At 40.0% G+C, this 26,899-nt stretch overlaps 1 protein-coding gene and 1 pseudogene across 1 annotated transcript in view; both read left to right on the top strand.

The window, feature by feature from the left end:
- The window catches only part of HMCN1 (hemicentin 1), a 399,750-nt gene extending 379,902 nt beyond the window's left edge, over positions 1–19,848 (top strand). The window contains 5 exon segments of the mRNA XM_006185542.3: positions 1,898–2,026; positions 3,912–4,262; positions 7,884–8,003; positions 16,873–16,999; positions 18,448–19,848. Of these exon segments, the coding sequence (XP_006185604.2) occupies positions 1,898–2,026; positions 3,912–4,262; positions 7,884–8,003; positions 16,873–16,999; positions 18,448–18,814 (1,094 nt within the window). The 3' untranslated portion in view covers positions 18,815–19,848.
- Positions 18,859–24,074, top strand: LOC102516286 (annotated as a pseudogene).
- Positions 24,075–26,899: the final 2,825 nt, after the last annotated feature.

Genomic DNA, 26,899 nt, shown 5'->3' with positions numbered 1-26,899 from the left:
ACTGAGATCCGTTTACCATCAACAAGCCAAGTAAGGTATCCATTCTGAAATGATCAGAGGAAATTTACTCTAACAAGGAACTGTCTTTTTCCACAGGTTTTTTTGCTCCCAACTTCTACTGTGGTTGACCTCTGGGATCTCAGGGTCACGGCTCCCCCAGGAAATGAAAGCTCATCAGAAAGACTTAGGGCCATTTTGAGCTCCCATCAGTTACACAAGTGGTTCATATAATTTAATACCCACATGAGTAGTAATATCTCACATAATTTCTAATGTGAAATTTAGCATAGATGTTAAGAATTTCATTGGAGGGGTTAAAAAATTATGCTTGTAGAGTTTTAGTAAAAGTTCAAAATACAATTATTTTAAAACTACATATTCTTTAGCTGGCAAATCACTGACCAGGCAATAAAGTAAATTCTGTTTCTCCCTAGGTTTTTCCTTTATGTGCCTTTTCGGTACCAGTCTGCCATAGTTAGCAGAACTGTGAGCTGCATGATTTACAGAAATAAAACTGATAGCATTCTTGCTCTCATGTCCTTATAGTCGACTGGGCTAGATCACTCCCCTCACCAAAACTAAAAAAAAAAAAGAAAGAAAGAAAGAAAGAAAAAAAAGATACAAGGCAGGTTGAAATACCATAAAAGAGGAACAAATAAAATTGTACAAGAGTGCTCGAAAGAGTGATCTTACCTAATAAGAGTGACTATCAGAGTTTTTATAGATGTGACCACATTTAAATATAGCCTTGAATGGAATGTAAATAAGAGGAGGTGGGAGAAAAAGCAAAGAAGCCCCGTATGAGGGGGAAAGAGCTGGACTACGAGATAGGTAACAGGTTAAAATTCGTCCTCCCTACTTGACAGCCATCTGGCCTTGAACAAGTCTTAAGATGACACAGAAATTTGAGTTTAAGGTTTTCATTTTAAAAATGGGACATTTTAAGAATTTCATACTGAAATATTTATTAATAAGTTTGCAATATGTCTTGGATTTATTTTAAAATAGTATCTGAGTGAGGGGAGGGGGTAGATCTAAATGACAGTGTACTGAGCACCTGACACTGACGGAGGTACATGGACGTTTAGTATGCTTTAAAAAAAAACGCGGGGGTAGAGAGTTGTACTATCAGATTTGAAAGACTCTTTTCAACAATATTAATACAGACAAATATTTTTCTTAACTCCTAAGACTAGTAGCCAACTCAGAGCATCATATGAAGTTATGTGCAACTGTACGTTTTTTTAAGAATATTGACTCTGTCATTATGTATAAGATTAACTAGAAATGAGATCATCTGAAAGATCCAAAGACTAAGAAGCTACAGGAAGAATTTAGCTGAGTGCAAATGGAGTGTGGGGCCATCTGGGTTTGTTAGAAGGAAGTATAATTACTTGGAAACTGAGGGAATAAGTACAAGATAACTGACGTTTGCTGCCTGGTTGTCTGTTGTTATAAATAAGGGAGTAATGATAAGACACCTGGGACTTGCTGAGTTTAAAGTTCTAGTAAAACATGGCAATGGAGATGACCAGCTAGGAGCTGGAAATTTGGGACTATGGGTAAGACACAATGTGATACTAAATGTGCTCTAAATGCACATCAGCAAGCTCACTAGAGTCACTGGTATAAAAAAGATGGCCAAAGCAGGAGGGATATAGAGGAGGGAGGAAAAAGCTAGAACAAAACTCTTTCCATAGTACGAAGCAGGAGGAGGAAAAGGAGCCAGTTAAATGAGTGCCTGGGCTGGGACTTGAACCCAGGTTTTCTGACTCCAGGTCCCAACCACATGGTGAGAAGTGCAACATTCTAAACAATTAAAATGTTTATTTTAAATATGATGACTAGGTTTTGAAAGAGAAAATGTTACTGCTTTTTATTGCCTCCATGTCCGTAGATATTGATGAGTGTAAAGATGGGACCCATCAGTGCAGATATAACCAGATATGTGAGAATACGAGAGGCAGCTATCGCTGTGTGTGTCCAAGAGGTTACCGGTCTCAAGGAGTTGGAAGACCCTGTATGGGTAAGTCCACAGGAACTCTCGTTGAGGAATAAAGCTGCTGACACAGTCACGCAGCCTTACCAACTTGATTAGGACCACTCTACCCTCAAATGCATTCTTGCTACAATTAGAAGGTTTGTAAGTTGCTTTAAGTTACTCGTTACCCAATTTGAATTACTTCTTAGAGACTTCATATTGAGTTCAATCTATGCTGACATTTCAAGTGATGATAATAACCACACAGAGTGCTTACTATACACTATATGTTAATCAAAGGGAAGTTCTGATGCAATTGCCATGACAATTATGAAAAGATTATCTCATTGATTCTCTCTCTGTACACATGATATAAATGATTGCATAGAAACATTTTATTTATAAAGTTTACCTGTATGGACTATGAAGGTTTAGTTATGAGGGATTAAAATGTGAACACTGTTTAAGTGAATTGACAGTTACTACTGTACTGTGTATTTAGTGCTTACCATACTGGCATTGCCTGCTGCCAAGAATCTCACTTAATTCTCCCAATTCCCTAATTGTTTCCATCTTACTTATACTTGAATATAAAGTAAGTCAGGTAAAGACAATAGAAAATATCTGTAAGCAAGTAAGGATATTTTTTAAATTAATACATTCACAATGAAAAAAATGACCTATAAAGTTATATTCCTCCTCAGAACATTTACCTGCAGCAAAAAAAAAAACAAAACTGTGTGAGCTTTTAAATACTGGCTTCTGGTTTGCATGCTATTACACTTTTAAAATCAGATGTCTTGGTTGTCTATTTAATTCTTTATAGCAAATTCTTCCATAAAGACATAGATCTGTCTTTAGTCCCTAGCATAGTACTTTGCACATAGCAAATGTTTAAAGTGATACCATTATTAGAAACTCTTAATATAAATGTTTTAATATCAGAAATGCTTATCATTTTAGTCTTCTATTTAGATATCATAATTTATATATAATTTAACATCTTGATCAGTCATTACAGTGACCTAGCAGAATGAAATGTGTGTATTTGTTCACTAATTTGAATGAAAGCTGAATGTCAGGAACTGGGCTGGGGGCTGAACCAGTGAAGTGAATCAGCCATTGATTGCCTGAAAGGGATTGAAAATGTGAACTTTAACTTTTGCCAACTGAAATAATTTTTAAAGCAAAATTTACTACTTTCACTCTGCTTATTCATGTTTTCTTTCATGTCACTGTGGTAATGAGGTAAAGAATCTGGTTTTCATCTCTAGTTTTTATTCACTTTTCCAATGCACAGGAAGAGTTGTGAGTACAAACTCTGTGTTGACCTAGAAATACAAAGGAAAATAACTTTAATTTTTGAAATTTTTGAGTTTATCTTACTAAGAAATGATTGTGTCTTCATTTCCTTTTTAATTTTTTTGTTAAGAAAGTGCACTTGGCATGGTTATTCATTAAAATTATTGATTCAAAAGAGACAAGTGAAAATAAAACTGTTTTCAGATGCAAGAATATTGGTACAGCTACAACTTGTAATTATATGAAAGATCAGAAGTACTAGTGATTAATGTTATGATTAAATGCAAACAAGAGATGGGATTGCATTCTCTCCTCCGCCAACAAAATTAAGATCTGTATTAGCTTTGTACTCCAGTTTTTCTGGATTCAAGACCACATTTTCCATTACAGCCCTGTATGTTTCGACTGTACGTATGAAGCAACCTTTAGGGAGAGTCTTTCTACACATTCATAGCTGAGTGATGAACGCTTTCTCAAAAGTTCAGAACAGTTGAGAAAGTGACTTGGGAGGGTAACATAATGTCTTCAGTTTGTTCCACAGACTGATTCTTTATCCCTGTGTTTTCTGTGTGTGTGTGTATGTGTTTTTTTTTTTTTCTCTTTTTTATGTATCATGGCACACGAGCAGACATTAATGAATGTGAACAAGTGCCTAAGCCTTGTGCGTATCAGTGCTCCAACACCCCTGGCAGCTTCGAGTGTACCTGTCCACCAGCACAGCATTTATTAGGGGACGGGAAATCTTGCGCTGGACTGGAGAGGCTGCCAAATCACGGCACTCAGTACAGTAGCTCTAACCCTGCCCGGTTCTCCCCCGTGAGGAACAGCTATCAACCTCGGCCGCATTACAGGCAGTACTCACATCTCTACAGCTCCTACTCAGAGTATAGAAACCGCAGAACATCTCTCTCCAGGACTAGAAGGACTGTTAGGAAAACTTGCCCTGAAGGCTCTGAGGCAACCCATGACACATGTGTAGGTAAATGTCAGCGGTACCACATTTCCCGTCTGCGGGCTCACTTATGGACCAGGGTCTAAGCGTATGTACGGCACCTGTGAGCATCTGGGTGCAGTGAACCACAGTCTGTCCTCAAGTCTGGCATGGCTCAGAGTTTTAAGACATTGACTCTGGCACCTAAAAACTATTATGGATTTTATCAAATAAATGATATATTTGTATGTGGGCATTCTGCCAATATAATATTCTATATTGGCAGTTTCTCTTTTTCGATCGCCCTGTAAGTGGGACTAAATTTAATGCCATAGAGAAATAAAATTCAGTGGCATCCAGAAGGTAGTTTTTTAAAATGAGAATATGCATATGGCCCATAATATATACTGTCATTATTGCTTTATCTGATGGATGCTGTAGCAGTGGTTTTAAAGTGTTTGTTGCTTGTTCTGTATGACAACCAACAGTGCCTGTGACTATTGTCCCACAGTCCCTGTGGACCTTCTCCATTGGATTATCTTGTATATATGTAAGCCACTGAAAAGATGTGAGCTGGATCCAAATTAACTTGTTTCCATTGTTCTAAAATACATGCTTTCAGTATCTTTATCTAAACTCACAAATCTGTAACTTAATTTGTTTGCAAAAGTGAAGTGTAATTTCCAGCTCAAGGACTGAGACCTTGTTTTCAGTTGAGTTGCAGGCATGATCATCTGTCATTCATTTAATTCCATTTCCTGTGAGTATCCAGTTTGTATGTCACTGAGCTACGCACCAAGGGGAATAAGCAAACGAGGACTAGCCCCACAATTGGTTAGAAGAAATGAGACAGCGAGGAGGGAGGCAAGAAGGGAGGAAGAAATTGTTTAAATTTGAAGACCCCTATCCCAACCTCATGTTCTTGCATTTTTCCTAAGTATTCTATGCTTTGCTTATTCTCTCCCAGATATGCTCTTTTAAACATTTTTTTTAAATGCCTTCTGGAGGAAAGGAAATAGCTTGGCGGTAGAGTACATGCTTAATATGCACGAGATCCTGGGTTCAATCCCCAATACCATCCTTAAAAAAATACCTTCAATTTTCCTTCAATTTGACGTTCAACTGTCATCATCTCTTTTTCTGCCCTTCTCCAAGCCCTCCCCCCCGCATCATCTTTTTACACGTGCTTTCTCAGTCATGCTTAGGTGGACCCAGCTTCTTGTATCACCTCTACTTAGCCGGACCCTCAAACCTTCTGGATCCTTACACTTTAACCTTTGTTCTTTAGGTCCTTATGTTCCCAGACCTTTTCTGTTAAATGTCTTGACGTACCTGAAGCTTAATATGATGCATATGGAATCCTCTCCGTGATCAGCTTCCTAGAACTGTAGACAGCGCTAGTTGCTTTTGCTCCTTGAACTTCAAGCATTAATGGATTTGTTAACAGCTCTCTGCATTTTGTCCCATACGGTCAAATACGACTTAATTACTAAACCTCTGGACTTCACTATCCTTGGAGTATATCAAACATCACTCTCAGCCTGCTCCAAACCATTCTTACTGGTTTTTTCCATTGGTAATTTTTTGTGCCCACAGTTGTTACCTCTTTCCACTATTCTTTTATTGATGGAATTAACATCTGACATTTTGTCCTTCAGTTTCTTCCAAATAGTCATTCCCACGAAAGGGTTTTCATCTTCTATTAACATCTGAGTCCCTGCCCTCATCTTCTTCTCTTCTGCCTTTATTTTCATGCACCAGAAATCTTTATGCTATGATAAATGAATGAAACTACATTCCTCACACCATATACCATTTAGTTGACGTCTTCTAAATCATCTGAAGGAAGGTCCAAGTCATTTTAAGGAAGTGTCCCTGATTGATAATCAGTTCTCCGTTTCTTTATCACTGTCTATGCCCTGTAGTTTCATCATAGTAGTCTTATGCTTTCTGTGTCTTTTGTTTCTATTATACTAATATGTTTATATGAATTACTTTCCCCAAACCATCTGCAGTGTGAGGCAGCTACTATTTCAGAATGAGGACCAATATTGAAGACAATCTAAAGTAAACTTTATAACTAGCCTATTACTGGATATTTGAGTTTTATTGGGGGCAATTAATAGGCTTAGATGTTTAGAAATATTTCTTAAAATATGGTAGTTTATGGTGTTTGGTACTAATAAAGAAATTTACACTAAGACTGCAGACAGCTTTGGAATTACAGAATGAGCAACTTGCAATAAACACCAAATGCCTTTAATTAACCATCTGGAATGAATAACTTACAAAAGATTCAAATTAACACTATGAAATCTTGTGAGACTTGGGCTAAAATTTCACTTTTTAGGGAATTCCAAAGCCTCACAGGAAAAGGGAATGTTGCATTGCTCCCGGACACAGAAATCACCCTTGGGGACACTTTAAAATTCATACTCTGGAACGTGCAGCGTTGACTACTTGGAATTCAACATCATTTACATTTCTGTTATTATATTATTATTTCCTCTGGTTAAAGCGGATAATAGAGAAAAAGTAAAAATAACTCACCCGAATTCTGGGATGAATGCTTTGGTTACTGAAAATGGGGCAAAAACAATAGTAAATTTTTGATGAGTGTTTGTGATTAACAGATTTTGAATCATTGCAATTATATTCTGAGCACATGCAACATATGCAGAGTGGACAGGGAGCTTTGCTCTGCGTTGTCTCCCAGTTTTCAGTTTGTCTTCTCTTTACTTCCAGCCCACAGCACTCCTGCTCCCGTGTCATACCCATTCTCCTCTTCCTCCTTCCACTGGTTGGCAGATTTTAATATTAGTCAAAGCCAAGCTATTGGGACAAGAAATCTGAGACCTCTCAAGTCCCCCTGATCAAGTATCAATTAATTTTTAACTGTTCCCGCTCTCCTTTTTATTGCTGTTTTCTTAGTTTTGTTTAATTGTAGCAGATAGCTAGCTGTTTATAAAATGTTTTCTCCTATATTACCTGACTTGAACCTTCCAACAAAGCTGTGAGGGAGAGTCTATCAATAACTCCTTTTGGCAGAAGAATCAACTGAGATCTTGAGACACTAAGTGTCTGGCCCAAGGTCACATAGCCCCTGTGTGTATGTAGTCACCATTAGTATTGCACTTGTGAAGTTTGATGACTATTCATATCGCAAAGATAAAAACCACCCCCACTTGGTATCTGTGTGTGGGAAAGCTATGCATGGCTATTGGAGAGATGGGGGCAGCTAAAATTTAAATAAAATAGAAACTAATATTTCTTTTTCCAATAAATCTCAAATAGAAACTTTGTTTTTTAGGTAAATTCTACTATTTTGTCAAGTGCTTAGTACTTTGGTGATTTAGAATCTTAACTGGCCTGTTTCATCTGTCATTCCGATCTTGCTCAACTAATACAGAAATTGGCCATTTTGGGTCTTCAGCTCACAGATACCTATATACAGAAGAGATGTTCATATTTTATAACATAGGACAGTTTATGTGGGACTCCACTAAAAACAGATCCTGATATAAAACAGCTCCTGAGCATTTTTTTAAAACATGAGTGTAAAATCCCCAAGAAGTTTACTGTTGTATGTCAGGCAACTTGTTTATAGCTGGTTCTGTCAGTTTCGCTTCTGTTTGGCATAGTTATACACTCTGCTTTCCTTCTGCACAGATATTGATGAATGTGAAAAGAGAGACATCTGCCAGCACGAGTGTAAAAATACCTTCGGAAGCTATCAGTGTATCTGCCCGCCTGGTTACCAACTCATGCTCAATGGAAAGACATGTCAAGGTAAGAAAACGTTGGGACATTCATTGACTTAAAAACCCACATAGGACAGTGTGAGAAATTCACTGTATTATTTTTTTGAATAATTATTCTTCTAGTTGCTTTCTTTCCTTTCACATTCCGTGGGTCATACTTACCTGTAAACATTGCTTCTGTAAGTAGGAAAAGCAAGAGAAACCAATTAAGCAAAAGAAGAGTTAAGAAGCATTTTTGGTATGGTCTTACTAGAAGGAGCAGGAAAGCCTGAGCCAGTTCATGTCATTACATTTAAAACTAAGTGAAGGGAGGGTACAGCCCAGTGGGAGAGCACGTGCTTAAGCACGCATGAGGTCCTGGGTTCAACCCCCAGTACCTCCACTAAAAACAAATTAATAAATAAACCTAGTTACCTCTCCCCAAAATAACAAAATAAATAAATAAAAATAAGTAGGAATAGACCTCTTCAAACATGTTTTCACAGTTCATCTAGAAAGGAAGGAGAAATAGGAAGAGTGCTCAGTCAGTGTACCTCAGTGTTAGACATTATTTTAGACTCTGTCTTAGTGATCAGTGATGATTAATCTATTCTTTGAGTCAAAGCATGAGTATTAATCATGTGTTAACACTGCAGGATGCAAAAGGTTAAAACAGGTGAATAACGTACACTCTCTTCCCTTTATGATCTTAGAGTCTAGCAGAGACAGACATGCAAGTAAGTGCACGATCAACCTCCAAGGCTGCAGGTCTTACAACAGAGTTTTAGACAATGGGTAGTGATGGTAGGAAGAGGAAAATTATCAATCTCAATAGTACCCTTTTACAGAAAAATGTGAAAGGAGCATTGCACTTATATGAGGTGTAGTGTATTGCAGTGTGTACTTAAAGAGAAACATGAACTTGTGTAAATCTTTAAAACTTCTAAGAAATGCCCTCAATTTTGTGGACAAACTCTATGAGTATTATGTAGGTCTTAATAAGCCTCTGAATTTTATTAATTTCTGCAAGGTACAAATTCTGTCCTTTTCTAAAGTATAGCAAATCTCCAAAAGGCTGCTTTATTGCAGTTGAATTTAGATTGAATTTTCCCTTTCTGTAAGATTCACAAAAGATTTGCTAGGAAGCAGGTCATGGAAATGTGTTCTGGGAGGCAAGACCAAGATGGACAATGGCTTCACCATGAGCCTCCCCACCCCTAACCAATCCACTCATCCACTCCGAGGGCCCCCCCCCCCCATTGATCGCCTGGAGCAGGAACTTGAACTCAATAAATAAACTCCCAGCCCTCACTCACCAAACATTTAAGAACTTGCCCTATGAGGAACATTCTACTAAATTTTGAAGTACTTTTGAATAATACGTTTACATTATAATTTTTTTACATTTTTTATTAAGTAAGTCATTCTACAATGTTGTGTCAAATTCCAGTGTAGAGCACAACCCTTCAGTCATACATGAACATGTATATATTCATTGTCACATTTTTTTTTTCACTATGAGCTACAAGATCTCGTATATGTTTCTCTGTGCTATACAGTATAATCTTGTTTATCTATTCTACATTTTAAAATCCCAGTCTGTCCCTCCCCCCCCCCGCCCCCTTGGCAACCACAAGTTTGTATTCTATGTCCATGAGTTTGTTTCTGTTTTGTATTTATGGTTTTGTTTTGGTGTTTTTTTTTTTTTTCAGATTCCTCATATAAGCGATCTCATATGGTATTTTTCTTTCTCTTTCTGGCTTACTTCACTTAGAATGACATTCTCCAGGAAAATCCATGTTGATGCAAATGGCGTTATGTTGGTTTTTATGGCTGAATAGTATTCCATTGTATAAATGTACCACATCATCTTTATTCAGTCATCTGTTGATGAACATTTAGGCTGTTTCCATGTCTTGGCTATTATAAATAATGCAGCTATGAACATTGGGGTACAGGTGTCATTTTGAAGTAGGGCTCTTTCTGGATATATGCCCAGGAGCGGGATTCCTGGGTCATATGGTAAGTCTACTCCTAGTCCTTTGAGGAATCTCCATACTGTTTTCCACAGTGGCTTTCCTTGGTTCCCTCTCCCACTATTAATGATTTAGATGTCTTCTTTTACAATTTTGTGTTTATTCTTTTTGTAATTCATGGCAGTTATCTCCTTTCCAGTTAGAGTTCTCATTTTGTAAGCATCCTGCTTCTTTTGTATTTAGAGTAGACCTGTCAATATTTCTTTTAGCATGGGTTTAGTGTTGCTAAACTCTTGTAGTTTTTGCTTGTCTGTGAAGTTCTTTATCTCTCCTTCTATTCTAAAGGATAGCCTTGCTGGATAGAGTATCCTAGGCTGCATCTTTTTTTCATTCAGGACTTTGAATATATCTTGCCACTCCCTTCTGGCCTGTAGTGTTTGTGTAGAGAAATCAGCTGAGAGCCTTATGGTGGTGCCCTTGTAACTCACTCTTTGTTTTTTCTCTTGCTGCCTTTAGGATCATTTCTTTATCCTTGACTCTGGCCATCTTGATTATGATATGTCTTGGTGTGAGTCTGTTTGGGTTCTTCCTGTTTGGGACCCTCTGAGCCTCCTGTACTTGGATATCTGATTCCTTTAGGTTTGGGAAGTTTTCAGTCATGATTTCTTCAAATACCTTTTCAATCCCCTTTGTTCTTTCTTCCCCTTCTGAAACACCTATTATGTGTAGATTGGCACGCTTTCTATTATCCCATAGGTCCCTTATGTTGTTTTCATTTGTTTTTGTTTTTCTCTTAGCTGTTCTGATGGGTGCTTTCTGTTGTCCTGTCTTCTAGGTCACTTATTTGTCCCTCTGAATTACCTGCTTTGTACAGCCTGTAGGTCAGCTCTCATCTCAGCAAATGAGTTGATAATTCTAGTTGGTTCTTTATAGCTTCTATTTCATTTTTGACATTTTATATTTCTAAACACTATTTCTTTCAGTTCCTTTAGTACTTGGATCACTTTTTTGAAATCTTGATCTAGTAGGCCATCAATGTCTACTTCCTTGATCATGCTTTCAGGGTGTTTCTCTTTATCTTTTAATTGGGAGTGGTTCCTCTGCTTCTTCATATTGCTTCATACCTCTCTGGCACTGTGGCTTAAAGAGTATGTTATCTAATTCTCCTGGAGACGGTGTGCTCTTAATGATTTTATTGAGAGGTCTTTGTATCTTTGCCCTGTTTTGTAAACTCAGCTTGCTGTTTCCAGAGGCCCTCTGTTGGCGCCCTCGTCTGTGCTGCTCCCAGTGGCTGTTAGCTAGCAGATCGTGCCCCCCTCCCAACACTGAGTCAGGAGCTGAGCTCTTACCCGGTGGGCAGGCGAGTCCCTCCCCCTCCCCCTCCTGATGCCGCAGTCAGATGCTGGTGGGGGAGGGGGGAAGGCAGGTGGGCGGATCGCACTCCCTCCCAGCACCATGGTCAGGTGCTGCGTTCCTGCCAGGAAAGCGGGTGGCAGCCCTCCCTCTCCTGGTGCTGGTCGCTCCGCTGCTCTGTGCAGCTGACCGCTCAGCCTCGGGTTGGCGCCCTGTAGGCAGGCTCTGGGAAGACCATGGAACAGCCCCACGCCTGCTCTGTGCCAAACCTCAGCTCCTTGTTTGTCTTGGTGGTGTGAGTTTTCTGAGGCACCAGGCCAGAAAGACCCTACCTGCCTCGGGCTGTGAACAAGTCTCGGTCCTGCCTAGGAGGTTGCGGAGTCCCCGGTGTGGATTCAGGGCTCAGCCCCGTCCGGGCCCTGCACACAGGAGGAGATGGCGGCTGTGGCTGCGTCCCGCCTCTCTTCTCACAAGAAGCACCAGTAATGGCCGCGCAGGTCTGAGGAGACAAAGGCTACGGCACCCCTCCCCCCAGGGCACACCAGCCGTGTTGCTTTGCTTTTTTTCACAATCTATGGGGGGACTGAGGTGGTTCTGCTCTATATCCCCTCCCAGCCATGGCGCGCAGACCCCTGCAGTCCCCCGGGGGCGGCCTCAGTGCAGCAGCCCCCATCCTCCGCCCGGCTTCGGGCGGCCTGGCCCGGCCCCAGCTGCCGGCTCGCGTCTTGGGCTGGGTGCCGTGGGGACCCTTTGTGCCTGTTTAACTCAGTTCTGTTAGTCAAGGGGTGCTCAGGGGAGATCTGAGCCTCGGAGTCTCTCCCCTCTATCCCGCTGGCCTCTCCTTTGGAGGGGGGAGACCCAGAGAACGAGCACCAGTCCTCCCTTGCAGCTCCCTCCCCGTGGGATCGGTTCCGCACTGTTTTGCTTTTTCTTCTTTCTTCTTTCCTTTTCTCCTACCAGGTTTTTGGTGTCTTGTCTTTTGAAGAGGGCGGTGTTCTGTCGGAGTTCGGCAGGTGCTCTGGTTGGCTGAGTAGGTCCGTAGATGTGGGTCTTGGTGTGTTTGTGGGAGAGGGTGAGCTACAAGCGTCCTTCTACTCCGCCATCTTGCTTCTCTCACCATTTACATTATAATCTTATATTTTTCCAAAACAACTATTATTTCATTTTAAGCAGTATAGTTTTGTCCAGAGCAATAACGGACCCATTCTACAGATGTTAAAACTAATTCTCAGTGATGTGAGCCTCAATGTCCTAAAACCATCAAAAGCAAGGGTAGGACTTGATCACAGATCTCATAATGTCTACAATGGTCCTTTGTCTCTGCTATGATGTTGTGAACACCAGGGCCATCGTACTGTGGCAGCAGGAGGAAATGAGAACATTTACATTGTCCATATTTTATAACTTTCCCCAGCTCTGCACCCCCAAGAATCCTGAAGGGGTAGCAGTGCCCATCACTAACATTACACTCCTCATAGGTACCAAGGAAGGAAGGAGGTAGGTACTGATGCATTCAAAATAACCAACCAGGCGACAAACCCCTTAGCCAGATTTTTAAGGGTTATATTTATGTCCTATTCTCAGAGAATTTTTCCTTCTTCTCTAAATTATGCCAGTTTGTTTTTTAGTTGCCCTTGTCACTCATTCTGTTCAAAATATTTTTCAACTTTCACTTGTGCTTCAGAGTGAAAAATAATGTGCACAGATAAGAAACAGATGTCATTTGAAATGTTTGCAATTTAAATTAGTTAAGTATTTTTGTGGCTTAAGAAAAAAGGTGAGAGAAAACAATTATAAAGAATCACTTGGAGTCTATAGCGTTAGACAGTGTCTGAGGCATTTATGTGGGGCACAAGACTACTTTTCATTCAGAGATAATTTTTGAAGCTTTATACATTACAGATAGAAATGTTAACAATAAAAAGGAAATTAAAGTGAATTTAACATTGAACAAGGACAGCAACTAGTCAAAAATGGAAGTTGGTGGGGAGGTTCTGGCTTAGTGGGAGAGCACACGTTTAGCATGTAAGAGGTCCTGGGTTCAATACCCAGTGATGGAAGTGTTAGCTATCTTGATTGTGGTAGTGGTTTCATTGGTATGTATACATCTATCAATCAAAATTCATCAAACTGTATACTTGAAATATGTGTAGTTTACTTTACAGGAACCATACCACAATCAAGGTGTTAAAAAATAAAAGTAAATAGAATGTCTTTTAAAGAAGAACGTCACCAGACCGCAAAATGAAAAAAAAAAATAGAAATGATCATAATTTTCTCCAGAACCAGAGAAGACAAACTAAAAAGTCGTTATGCTAATTTTAAGCACCACTAATCTAATTCTAAAAATGTAAAAATATGTGTTGGCTTGCCTTTGAAATGAGTGTTCTAATCCAAGGTTTTAATAAGTAATTCATAATGTTTATCAAGAATCTGAATTACTCTCTACTTTCTCTAAGACAAATGTTTCAAGTATCTTTATCCTAAATTACTTTAATGTCTCCAAAAGCACTTGGTTAAATGCGTTCATATGGTTCTGAAGTTATTAATATGACAGTTTTTCAGCTCATCTTGGTATTCTTTTCTTGTAGCCACATACTTATGTGATGAAATGCCTATACTTTAATTTTTAATCATAATTTTGTAATATTTTATAAAAACCAGCCATCATCGCATTGTCAGGTAACAGAAGACAGCCTGGTTTCTCCGTTACTGGCTTCTTTTTTAAAAATGAGTGAGTAGAATGAATGCCTCCAGGATGCCTAATCCTGAGGAGATAGGAATAGAATACAAGGGAGAGCTACCTTCCCCAAAGCTACCTTCCCCAAAGCTCCAATGCTTTAATGAAGGCTCTTTGGGGGGGGGGGGGAGTAGTGTACATTATTATAGAGCTGGAGACAAACACTTTGCATCTGATATTTCCTCATAGATTCACAATCAGCCAGTAAACATCCATAATAAGGTAGCTGCCCTTATTATGCAGACATGTGTCCAGATTCTGGCCTCCAAGCCCCCATTTTCATAGACCCTAGCAGCTCCACTAGGCTCCATGTTTCTGCATGAGTTCACTTAAAAAGTTAGAGGGAAAAAGAAATTTGGAGTAAGGATGTGACGGGAATACTTTTCTTAATGAGAGAAAAGATAAGGTTAATTGAATTTCTTTTACATTTTCCTAAAGGGCTTTTTTTCATTTCATTCTGGGACAATCTTACTTTGTCAAGGAGATAGAGCACTTCTAACAGTTAAGATCATAATTAGAAACTGGTTTGCAGACACCAGATTTAACAGAATTAAAACATGGTTCACCCTGTCCCATTCCTAGAGGAAGAGTAGTCCTAATATAAGTTGAGTAATAGAAAGCACATATGTCATTAAAGTCAGGTAGGTGATTTACTCCGTATCATTCTAGCTCAGTATCTTTTGACTTGTACAGACTGTTAAGTTTAAAATAATTACATTGTTATTTTCCTTAGAAAACAGAATCTATTTGGAACCAAATCTAAAATGCTCATTTTTGAGACAGAAATGCAAATGGTAAATAATTTAGAAATTTAATAGTTATCCTCCATGATTAATACAGCATCTCTTGGAATGTCTTTTCTCCTTTCTCTTTTTTTTTATAACAATATTCCAAGCTATTTACAAGTTCAGGAAAGGACTTTACAACTTTAACCAAAGACCAAATACCTTCCTGCAGATACCAAGTCACTTACTACGGTGAAGTGACGTAATGGTTACACATACCCACGGGTCATGGCACCAGTTCCATAATAGAAGTACATTTGACCTTTAGCACCTACCTTTGCAGAAAGCCAATTTGGGTCCGATTAATTGTAACTGTTCCCTCCTGTACATGAGGATGTATATTTATTCAAATACTAAAGAAAGTGTTACAAGTGTCTTTATGTCACCAATTGGCTTAAACTTTTTCCAAAATAGTCTTCATATTTTGTTTGCCTACTCCAAAAAGAAACTTAAAAACCTTATACTTAACTCGTAGTTGTAAAAAAGCAACTTACCGTGTTTAAATAGTTACAAAGGATATGAATGCTGGCATTGTTATTTGGTGTTCATGTGTTTTAAATATACATTCATCAAAACTTTGGAAGTGCAGACTGAACTCAGTTAATGGAGGATGACCAAGTCTGCACTCATTGTTCAACCAACCAGATTGACTGTCAGAAAAGTCTAAGGTCATTTTTCTGTTCAAGTAAAAGTGTTAGTAGGTGCCCCTATGACAGCCAGCTCACTTATGAAATCTAATTTAAAATGGAGAGGTCCTGACTGTTGGTTTGTAGCTGTGATGAACTACAGCCTGCCCCGACCAATATATACCACCAGTACGCTCACCGTTCCCACATGCCTGGAAGCATTTTGCACCCTGCAGCATAGAGACTGGGGATTCGGGGAAACCTTTCTTTGTAAAGCAGAAGAAGAATTTGAGAAAGGAGAACTCCAGGCCATAGGAAATTCTCAAGCAGACTGATTTTAGAAAGGAGAACTTATGGAAAATGCAAATCTGGCTGGAAATTGATTCCCTGAAGTACTTGTCTGCTCTCATACTGCTGGGACGCTTTCATGCGCCACCAGAGAAGTACAGGTATCAGTGTTTGAAACTATTGCTGTAAAATGCGATTCTTACCTCTGGGGTCTCAAAATCTCTTAAAATTGTGTTAAACTCTGTGGACACTCTTTCCAGAAAACTGATCCATCGATCTCAATCCTGCTTTGTCTCGCGCAAACACACACACACACAAGCACTTTTACTCACAGATACCTTGATGCTTAAACATGGACCTCAGGTGAAGAATCATGGCTTAAAAACGTTCATTTTCAGAAAGCTGCTTTTGAGCCTCATCTTGATGCTTCTTAAGAGTGTTTTTTTATTTAACATCTTTGTGGAAAACAAAGAGCATCTCATTTGCGTGTTTCCTCAATATCCTAGGGAGAGCCCTTACCCTGGGAGAGGATTCCACCCACGACAAGTGAGGATGGACTCATCAGACTTGGATCTCTGATCCTGTGTGTTTTTTTCCCCTTTATTTTTTCCACAAGATCTAGCTGACCTGTAGCTCCCCTGAATTTATAACTTTTTAAATTTTCACTACCCTACTTCCCACTCAACAATTTGAACTTCTAAAACAAAATCCTATGGAAGGATCACTCACATTTTAAAGAGATTCTCTGCTCTATGGAAAGGTTCACAGATGTCCTTTAAGTTGTTAGCTTGTTTTTGTGAATTTGAAGTATTATTTGCTTTACAAAACCCAAATGCACTCTTATTTTCCAATTATAAAAACCATTAGCATTCTTAATAGCTTCCCTTCTATTTTCATAACTTATTTTTCATAATTTTTTAATTTAGTCTTTTCACATGTGTTTAAAAAAAAAACCTTATCTTCAGAGCAGTCTGGGGAATAGCACCCCAGGGATCAAGACCCCCATGTATGATTGGAGAGGCTCAGGTAGAACGGCCGCGTTCAATTCAGGGAGCGGAGAAACCTAGCTGCCACCCTCCAGTCACACCTGCCCTGACTGGCCTTTTCTGAGCCGAAGTGCTGATGCTGCATGTTCCTTGGGCTGTTGTAGATGTTGACGAGTGTCTGGAGCAGAACGTGCGCTGCGGGCCGAATCGCGTGTGCTTCAACGTGAGAGGAAGCTACCAGTGCATCGATACGCCCTGTCCTCCTGACTACCGGCGGGATCCTGTGCTGGGGTAGGTCTCGCCTTCTCTTCCCAGACGTGCTTTTCAAGTTCTTCCTTCCTCTCTCTCTCTCCTTAACCAACAAACCCTGTCTGCAGTCAGGTTGCATTCACAGGCAGTCAGTCACCCCCAGGGGACATGAGGTGACAGTATGTTCCTTCTTCAGTCAATGAGCAAGAACTGAGCTCAGGCTGGGTTTCCTGGAGGAAGTCTCCCCAGTGTGTAATCCACCAGACAGCATCTAGGATTCCACCTCAGCAAAGAACGTTGTATGGAGTGATAGTGCCTGCCTTTCTTTAAGCCCTGAAAACCCTGAGGCCACACCAATGGAAACTAGACAATTTTAGAGTGCTCCCAGAGGACCGTGGCTGTGACGGTGATGAGTCACCATGACTCCAGGAGAGTGGAGAGGAGCGAGGATGAGTCAGTGGTCTGTCCGTTCACAAGTCATCTTGCTTACATATCGTCTGAAACAGTCTTTTCTGGGTTCTGGATAAGCTTCTGTTTTCTCCCTCCCCTTACAGAAATTTTGTACTCTGTTTAGGTACCAAGTTAAAATTGGGGCGTTTGAAAAATGGTTATTCATGAGAATGGTCAGCAGGAATAGGACCCACTAAATAAGGAGGTGGATCTGAAACCAGATGCTGGTTGGGTCTCACACTTTGTTTTCCTCTCAGAGGTGACTACCATGTTGCTGTAACACAGTCAAGGGTGGACTGCCCAGGATCCATCAAAAGCCTATTAGTAATCTGTCTGGGGGGAATATAAAGGGAAAAAATTACAAATACAGACTTACGAGACTTCAGAATACCATGGCTGAGGACTCCGTATCTTCAGGACGTAGTCTTTGGTGCATTTTTTCAAGTTTTACTCTTTTATTACCAGTGATTTTTGGCAGACAACTTAACTCATGATGATTAAAAAACAGCCACTGTGAGCTCTAGAAAAAGAAAATACAGTATTCTTAATCTGAAATCATGTGGAAGACAAATACAAAAGAAGGTTTTGTTTTTCAGGGGTCCTAATTGACCTTTTTATTATTCTTAGAAAGATAAATATCAATATATTCTACTTCTGCTTTCAAGTAGGGTAGATGTTAAAATTTTTAAAGAGTTTTTGTTCCACTCGTTAAGAAGTCCTGGTTTCTAATATTTGTGCAGAAGCTTCTCTTTCCAAAACTGACTTTTCATTTTAAAGACACTCTAGTGGTACGTATACTTCAGTGGTTCAGAGGCTTCTGATTTTAATGGCGCCGAGACAGAGGTCTGTGACTCTCGACCAGCATGTTCTCACTGCCATCTGCTTTGAGTTAGTGACACAGAACACTGGGTGTTTTGCCGTCAGGCTGTCTCCTGCCTTTAATGCCCCAAAGTTGTCAGGGATCATGATCACCTACATCAGGCCTCCTGCTGCTTCTGAGCCAGATAACTGCATGCATTTCATGAGTTTGTCATCCTTAGGTTCTGCCTCAAGAACTGTCCACCCAATGACCTGGAATGTGCCTTGAGCCCATATGCCTTGGAATACAAACTTGTCTCCCTCCCATTTGGAATAGCCGCCAATCAAGATTTGATCCGGCTGGTTGCATACACGCAGGATGGAGTGATGCATCCCAGGACAACGTTCCTCATGACAAATGAGGACCAGACTGTTCCTTTTGCCTTAAGGGATGAAAATCTGAAAGGCGTGGTGTACACAACACGACCCCTCCGGGAGCCAGAGACCTACCGCATGAGGGTTCGAGCCTTATCCTACAGTGCCAACGGGACCGTCGAGTATCAGACCACATTCATAGTTTATATAGCTGTGTCCGCCTATCCATACTGAGCAGCTCTCCAAAGCCTAATCCACATGCTTCAACTGCATCAATCATGGGAATCAAGCCTCCTTCTAGATTATGGTCTCCTGAACAGTTGCAACCTTGGCAACTTGAAAACGGTGCTGTGCTGTTTTGTGTGCCTGCCTTGGTACTGCCGAGGCGTGTTCCTGATCCCACCATTGTCATATCTCTTGGTAAGATCTAGAAAACTCCCTTAGTATTTTCTTAATTTATTACACTGGAGCAGTTACTTTCCAAAGATTATTCTTAACATCTAAAGGACACGTCAGTGATGTTTCATAGTAGCTAAGATCATTTTCTATAACAAAACAAATTCAAAGCCAAGTGGATTTTTGAGCATTTAACCACTTTAAGAATGATAATAGGCTTTGACCAAAACATAGTAAACCAGTTTTAAGTAACTTACGAAGATGCCTTTTTAAAGTACTGATACTTTGCAATAGGACTGTTTTCACTTTAAGGAACAAAAAGAAACACCACTCATTTTAAAAATACAGTACAGCTTCTAGAAGGTCCCTTTTTCCCTGATACCAAATGGTGCTCACCTTGATTGAACATCCTAAAAGCAGGGTATTATTTTCAGTGACTTTGTGAAACCCGACAAACAAGTTATAGAAAAAAATACTACTTTGTCCTCAGATGACTGTTGATAGCGTGGATCTCTGCTGTAACGTTTTTGATATGACCTTCCATTCAATTAGCTCCATAATTTTACATTCCAGCATTTTCAAATTTTCCTGTCAATTGGAAAAAGAAAGTTAAATACCAATGGGACAGTTTTCATTGTTTCTCCTGAAAATCTTGTATGTTCAAATTAGTATAAATGGTAAACGTCAATACACTGTACACGGTGGTAACAGACTCTGGACGCAATTGCCAAGATGTATTCTATTTTTATGAAGTGTATATATATTACCTCAGTGTGTATTTTCTTTATAATATCTTGACGGACTCTTTTGTAAAATTATTTTATAAAACAACCAACATTGTTACAGTAAAACCTGCCTAAGTAAAAATTTCACATACTTTTTCTTAACTTTTTTGAAAACCTACAGTTTGTTTCCTTACAGCTAGAAGAGGTATTAAAGTTTATAGCCACACCCATACATGTGTTTTACATATCAGAATCCTGGGACTTTGGTAACTTACGGAACTTCCTTAAGCCAACACAGCTAATTAGTGGCAATATGACTCCAAGTCAAATGATATCTCCATCGCTTGACAGTTTTCTCACCTACCTAGACAATTTTTTTATATCTCAACTCAAGTGGATTCATCTACCTGTGATGGAAAGTAAACTAGCCAAGGCCTAATAATGGTCTATGATTGAAGGTTTTCTTTACCTAGATCACAGTATTCAGAGAAACCTGGAAAAATCATCTAATCCTGTCAGGCAGGTGATTATCTAAAAGAAGTGTTTGCCAAAGGATATTCTATAAACAGTAGTCCAGTTAAGGCACTTTGAGTCAACTGGGTTCCAATATCAAACAAGTTTGGGAAACACTGTGTAACATCCTTCTATTAAATATTTACTATGAATACTGACACTTAAAGGATCTAAGAAATTATGTAGTAAACATTTAATTTGTTCAAGTCAACATTTTCCCCTTGATTTATTGTACTGTCTCACAGAACATTTGGAGAAATGCTGGTTTAACATAGTGAAGACATCTGCTCGACTCCTCCATCCTTAGAAAGGACACTTTACAGCCTATTTTAGTAAACAATTCCAGTACATGACCCTGGCCTATTAAGCTTCTTTTGAAAATAAACCATCTTAACTTTAGTCGTTTCCTCTATCCAATATTCTGCAAGCCTAGAGAAGGACACGGCAGTGACCAGCCACGAGCTACTGCACAGATATTAGTAAGGACAGACTTCCGATTACTATATTTAATTTGGAAAATTCTATATGGAGCCAGAAGGTCCAGCCAGAATCCTGACTTCAACCAAGTACTTTTAAACACAATTTCCTTGAAATTTATCGTAGTCACCCTAGCAGTTGAGCAGAATTAGGCAATGGTATCCAATATCAAGCTTGAGTGTTCCCTCAGGACGACAGAGCAGGGGGTTGAAGGCCTCCAAAAAAGCTGTAAGAAGCAAGGCCACATCTTGTATGTTGCTGTTATAATCACAATAGCATAAAAGGGAAGGTAGCTGAAGGCAGGAAACCTCGGGGGCAAGTGAGAAATCTGCTAGGCAATAGTAGACCCACACCTGTGTAATTCCTTACATGTCATATCAATTCTACCTATAACATAATTAACTAGTCTGATGCTAACAGAGAAGTATGAGGTACACCAGCCGCCAGCAAACATTTTCTAAAAAGGGAAAGACGATAGTTGTTTTAGGTTCTGTAGGCCATATGATTTCTCTTGCTACTGGTCAGCTCCGCTGTTTTATCAGAAAAGCAGCCATGGAAAGTATGTATACATGTGTTTCGATATCACTGTGTTTACAAGACCACTCACTCAGACTCCCCAGATTCAGTTCAAACCGTAACTCTCCATCACTACTGCTACCACCAGTAGGCACTACAGACTGAATGTATTGCCCTAAAATTCGTATGTTGGAACCTAATTGCCAATGTGATGGTATTTGGAGGTGGGGCCTTTAAGAGATGATTAGTTCATGGGCTTAACTGCAGGACAGGCTGGAGGAGACTGAGACTTCACTCTCAAAAGCTGCACACAAAATCTCATGCACGCTGGGATCAAGAGCAAAGCAGTAACTTCATAGGAGCCTGGGGCACACCTACCAGCTGATCTTAGAGGAGCTCCTGGGGAGGCAGGGGGCAGCTGTGGCTCACCCTGGGGACATAAAACCTGGTGGTGGACATATTGAAGAGTATTCATCTGCATGAACTCTACTTGAGGCTGACATCTTGCTTGGGTCATCAGCACCAAGACCTGCCCCACCCAATAGCCTGTAGGCTCTAGTACTGGGACACCTTAGGCCAAACAACTAACTAGATGGTAACACAACCCCACCCATCAACAGAGAGGCTGCCTAAAGTCTTCCAGAGCCCACAGCCACATCTACACACACCCCTAGACACAGCCCTGCCCACCAGAGGGCCAATCAGAAGGGCCATCATTCAAAAACCCATGAATGATAAATGTTGGAGAGGGTGTGGAGAAAAGGGAACCCTCCTACATTGTTGGTGGGAATGTTGTTTGGTGCAGCCATTATGGAAAACAGTATGAAGATTCCTCAAAAAACTAAAAATAGACTTACCATATGATCCAGCAATCCCACTCCTGGGCATATATCCAGAAGGAACCTTAATTCAAAAAGATACATGTACCCCAATGTCCATATCAGCACTATTTACAACAGCCAACACATGGAAACAGCCTAAATGTCCATCGACAGATGACTGTATAAAGAAGTTGTGGTATATTTCTACAATGGAATACTATTCAGCCATAAAAATAAAATGCCTTTTGTAGCAACATTGATGGACCTGGAGATTGTTATTCTAAGCGAAGTAATCCAAAAAGAGAAAGAAAAATACCATATAATATCACTGATATGTGGAATCTTAAGAGAAGACAAATTTACTAACAGACATAGAAAACAAACATGGTTATCTGGGTAAAAGGGGTGCGAAGGGATAAACTGGGGGTCTGAAAATCAGTAACTAGTGTGTGTGTGTATATATATATATATATATATATATACACACACATATATATATATAATACATTAGTGTGTATATATATACATATATATATAATATATATATATTATATATATATTATATATATATAATAGATACACAGTATAGCACAAGGAAGTATATTCAATATCATGTAACCTATGGTGGAAAAGAATATGAAAACGAGTATGAATTTTTTTTACTGATGTACGATAAATTACAAGGTGTCAATTTCTGCTGTACAGCACAGTGCTTCAGTCCGTCATACACGAACATATATTTGTTTATTGAAAACGAATGACTGACTGAAGCATTGTGTTGTACATCAGAAATTGACACAACATTGTAAACTGACTATAGCTCAATAAATAGATACATACAGAAAAAAAAATACCTGCTTCTACATACTCAGAATCAAAAGATACTTTCCCTATTAAGCCCATAGCATGGGTGCTTCTTGTTAGCTATTATCATCTTACTTACATTTATCTTATCTTATTATCTTATATTTATTATCTTATACATTTATTCCTCTGCTCCAGGAGCTATGTAAGCAATTGAAGATCAAAAGAGTTACAAGTTGAAGTGTTTACGAAAGAACGGGATTGCCTAGAATCCTCTGTTCTTGTTGCTTTGAGTGGGTAGGGGATAAGAAGGTAGCATGGGCACCCAGGTGCCACGGGCACTCGTCTGAAGACCTTCAGTGGTATCCTGGCCAAGCAGACAGGCCATCCAGTTGGAGATACGTGTAACACACAGACTTACTGTGACATAGGAAAGGCTGCCAAGGATGTCTTCCAACAAAGAATGTGGGTTTGGCATGGCTAAAATAAATCTGAGAACCAAGTCATGTAGTGGAGTGGAATTTTCTATGTCTGGTCATGCCTACACTGATACAGGGAAAGCGTCAGGCAATCTAGAGACCAAATACCAAATCTTCAACTATGGACTTACCTTCACCCAGAAGTGGAACACAGACAACACTCTTGGGACAGAAATCTCTGGAGAATAAGTTGGCTGAAGGGTTGAGACTCCATACCATATTCGTAAGGAACACAGGAAAGAAGAGTGAGAAATTGAAGGCCTTCTATAAACAGATTACTTCAGTCTTGGCGGTAATGTTGATATAGATTTTTCTGGCCCAATCCAACTATGGCTGGGCTGTGTTGGCCTTTAAAGGTTGGCTTGCTGGCTATCAGAAGAGTTTTGACACAGCCAAATCCAAACTATCACAGAACAATTCCACCCTGGGTTACAAGGCAGCAGATTTCCAGCTGCACACTCATGTGAACAACAGCACTGAATTTGGAAGATTGATCTACCAGAAGGTTGAATGAGAAGGTTGAAACGTCAATAAACCTCGCGTGGACTGCTGACAGTACCAACACCCATTTCAGCATTGCTGCTAAGTACAAGCTGGGCTGTAGAACTTCTCTGCTAAAGTAACTAATGCCAGCCTGACTGACTGGGGTTACACTCAGACCCTTCCACCAGGAGTCAGACTGACCCTGTCCGCTCTAATCAACAGAAAGAACATCAGTGCTGGAGGTCACAAGGTGGGGCTGGGATTTGAACTAGGAACTTAATGCAGTTTTTTAGTAAAGCATCAGCTTTGTCCGTGGAGGTGAAGAGAAATGAACCCACTATGTTTTGACCTTAAAATTCTTCTGTGAAATTAAAGGAGGAGAAGGTAGTATGGGTGCTGATGGGGGACAGCGAGGATGAAAGCTAGTAGGAAGACATGTGAAAGAGGAAAAAGGCTGACTCCATCAGTTGCCTTAATAGGGGGGAAGAAAAAAAAAAACTTCCCATGATTTATTCGACCAACACACCAACTCCCTACTCACCATTCTCAAGGAAAAATTGGTAAGGAGGCATTATTCCTTTATCCTCCTCTCCTGTTGAGACTAGTTTTTCCCTTCAAAACTTGACCATTCTTCCTTGATTTCACAGAGTGATAATATGCCCATAGATGAATTTGTGTGTCAGGGGGACGGATGTTATTTGACTCAAGCCGAAGAAGAAAGCCACCCTAAGAATGTTCCTAATGATAATACTGTACTTTGATCCAATGGAACAATGTCTACATGATTTTCTGGTGTTAGGAGGCTGCCCTGTGTCCTGAGCGCCTTTGCTCCCATCCTGTTGGTTTTCAGGCTCCCTGAATGCCTGATTTTCAAGCTTGTAAGCCACATCTTTCCTGATGTTTCCAGTTTCCTCCACCTCTGAGTCAGACAACAGGACGGAGTTCATTGTGCTCTGGCCCCGGCTTCCCAATAAAGTGGTTCCATGTGTGGAGACAGTGTCCTGACATGCCCTTCTGGCCGCAGGTTGTTCCAGCTCTGTAGGGACACTGAAAGAATGTATCAACAGACTTGCCCAGGTATCTAAAACACATTTTCACAATGTCAAGTGACCCTTGATGACCAGACTGCTGATTAACTTCAGCTTCCCAGGGGTCCTTGGAGGGGAGAAGCTGCAGCCAAGTTTTCAGTGTGTAATCACCTCTCCACTGAGTCGGAAAGCTCACTGCCAAGCTGGAGCAGCAGTAGGACATGTAACTGGTCAGAATGATTGTGCTTTCCCAACCACTGTCCTCTGCCAAGATTCTGTTTCAAATTCTCTATTCTCAGAGGAACAGCCTGGGAATTTGGAAGTTCTTCACAGAAGTTTCTGGACAAGCTCCTCTCTCCTTTCTCCCACCTCAACTCTCATGCTGGCCAGGAGACATCTCAGTTGCATCAGCTTTCTTCCATCTTTGCTGGTTCCCCCGCCTTTCACATCAGCGGGCACTCAGTAGCAGAATCACTTTCTGTTAGGATTTGTCTCTCTGGAACCTGAAGTAATACTTGATGTACAGTTGATAGTAAGCCAGTAACCTCGGTCCTCAACCACTTGCCACCCAATCACAATCAGTTTATGTGGAAAGACAGTTAAGACAATAACAGAGGCTCCTCTTGAACTCAGCACCTGCTTACACCATGAGTGGGGCCAAGGACCTCACCAAAATTAGACTAAGGGATATTTTTAGCTTCTATTTCCTGAGCACTTCTAGGGAAGGTGTGCCTCCCATGGTTGCATGGGAGGCAGACTATGGAAGTCAAGAGAGACTGTGAATCTCAAGGGAGAAAGCTCAAAGACAGAAGGAGAGCACAGCAGATGGAAGCCCAAGCTTTTAACCCTTCTATTCTCTCCAATAAATGCGCCACTCCTTACCACCAACGTGGAGGTCCAGAATAATCACTGGCAATGTGGCTGCTGTTTGTCATCAGACAAAAGAATTGTCTTTACAGTAAAGAACTCTCAAAATGATAAATGAGAAATTGTACATCAAGCAACTTTAATATTCTTTAAAAAAATGAAATATAGAAAATTTAGATGGACACTTGTATCTCTTATGTATCTTGGTCAGCTTTTCCTAAAGCTCATCTAATTGCTGATATACTTTATACTTACTAGGAGTATACATTTTTTTAACATCTTTTATTGATTTATAATCATTTTACAATGTGTCAAATTCCAGTGTTCAGCACAATTTTTCAGTCATTCATGGACATATACACACTCATTGTCACATTTTTTTCTCTGCGAGTTATTATAACATTTTGTGTATATTTCCCTGTGCTATACAGTGTAATCTTGTTTATCTATTCTACAATTTTGAAATCCCAGGCTATCCCTTCCCACCCTCCACCCCCCGGTAACCACAAGTCTGTATTCTCTGTCTGTGAGTCTATTTCTGTCCTGTATTTACGCTTTGTTTTTGTTTGTTTTTGTTTTTTAGATTCCACATATAAGTGATCTCATATGGTATTTTTCTTTCTCTTTCTGGCTTACTTCACTTAGAATGACATTCTCCAGGAGCATCCATGTTGCTGCAAATGGCATTATGTTGTCGGTTTTTATGGCTGAGTAGTATTCCATTGTATAAATATACCACATCTTCTTTATCCAGTCACCTGTTGATGGACATTTAGGCTGTTTCCATGTTTTGGCTATTGTAAATAGTGCTGCTATGAACACTGGGGTGCAGGTGTCATCCTGAAGTAGTTTTCCTTCTGGATACAAGCCCAGGAGTGGGATTCCTGGGTCATATGGTAAGTCTATTCCTAGTCTTTTGAGGAATCTCCACACTGTTTTCCATAGTGGCTGCACCAAACTGTATTCCCACCAGCAGTGTAGGAGGGTTCCCCTTTAGGAGTATACATTTTTAAACTAAACACAGACTTACCATATGATCCAGCAATCCCATTCCTGGGCATACACCCAGGGAAAACTCTAACTCAAAAAGAGACATGCACCCCAATGTTCATAGCAGCACTGTAGCCAAGAACAGAAGCAACCTAAATGCCCATTGACAGATGACGGCATAAAGAAGTAGTGGTGTATGTATGTCTGTCTCCCTCTCTCT

Source organism: Camelus ferus, chromosome 23 (assembly GCF_009834535.1).
Source record: "Camelus ferus isolate YT-003-E chromosome 23, BCGSAC_Cfer_1.0, whole genome shotgun sequence".
In the NCBI taxonomy this organism is placed as follows: domain Eukaryota; kingdom Metazoa; phylum Chordata; class Mammalia; order Artiodactyla; family Camelidae; genus Camelus; species Camelus ferus.
Note: the sequence above shows the minus strand (reverse complement) of the source record. Positions and strands in the feature narration are given on the sequence as shown.